Source organism: Nestor notabilis, unplaced genomic scaffold (assembly GCF_000696875.1).
Source record: "Nestor notabilis isolate BGI_N333 unplaced genomic scaffold, ASM69687v1 scaffold25903, whole genome shotgun sequence".
Classification (NCBI taxonomy): Eukaryota; Metazoa; Chordata; class Aves; order Psittaciformes; family Psittacidae; genus Nestor; species Nestor notabilis.
In genome coordinates this window covers 1,662-2,545 of record NW_009920975.1, presented here as the reverse complement: position 1 = coordinate 2,545, position 884 = coordinate 1,662, and the positions used below count along the sequence as shown (strand labels likewise).

At 41.0% G+C, this 884-nt stretch overlaps 1 protein-coding gene across 1 annotated transcript in view; it reads right to left on the bottom strand.

Moving 5' to 3' along the window:
• The window catches only part of RBM43 (RNA binding motif protein 43), a gene marked incomplete at its 5' end in the record, with an annotated part of 1,647 nt that extends 1,254 nt beyond the window's left edge, over nt 1-393 (bottom strand). The window contains one exon of the mRNA XM_010010936.1: nt 195-393. Within this exon, the coding sequence (XP_010009238.1) occupies nt 195-393 (199 nt within the window). The remainder of the gene's footprint in view (nt 1-194) is intronic.
• Nucleotides 394-884: the final 491 nt, after the last annotated feature.

The following is an 884-nucleotide window of genomic DNA, read 5'->3' as shown; positions in this document are numbered from 1 at the left end:
GGGGGGGGGGGGGTGGGGGATGAAAAAAAAAAAAAAAAAAAACTTTGGCTGACTAAAAGAGAGGTGTTAGTCTCGCAGTTCTATAAAATCCGAGTACCAGCAAACAATTTAAAATAATTGCTTTTAGGATTAACATTTTAAGGCTAATTCTTTAGGGGGCATCTGTACTTACTATAGCACATTCATCCAAATACCTTTTTGATCTTCAAAAGTTACATACGCAACTCCTTTTTTGTCTGTGGGATACGTTACGTCCTCCACATCTCCACCGTTGTTCTTTGACATTTGGAAATGAATCGTCAGTATGTCAGTCATGACATCATTGTGCAGAAGGCCATCTGGAACACCAGCGATGACAACTGTCCTGGCTGATTTAGCAGCTTGTCCTGTCGCCTGTGCACACAGACACAGTACACCATAAATGCAAGGAGTACCGGTGACCTCCTGCAGAGGTTACCCAGATTCACCCCCACTGCTGAAGGGACTCCCCTTCCTTTTGCATAGGCAACCTGTTCATTTACTGTGTAATTTAGAAGACTGCTGAATCAGACTTCAGTGGATGCCAGCCTCCCTCAGGCACCTTTACAGTACTGCACAGTACAAAGTGGCCTGACTCTTACATATAATTTACGTCTTCTCAGTATCTTCTTAAAGCAGTAAAAATTAGAACTAAATTTAACAGTTTTTCAAATGAAAGGTCCAGTGTCACACTGATGAGGTAGTTTCTTTTTGATTCTACTATTCAAAATCTGAAGAGAATGAAAAATTTTAACTGCACTTACTGTTCAGTAAGGATTGTCTTTTCAGAGTGGAAGGGTCAGATTCAGACTGTCTTTACTTGTTAAATTCATGAGAGCTGGGATCTAGGGTTGTGTTCTGACTCA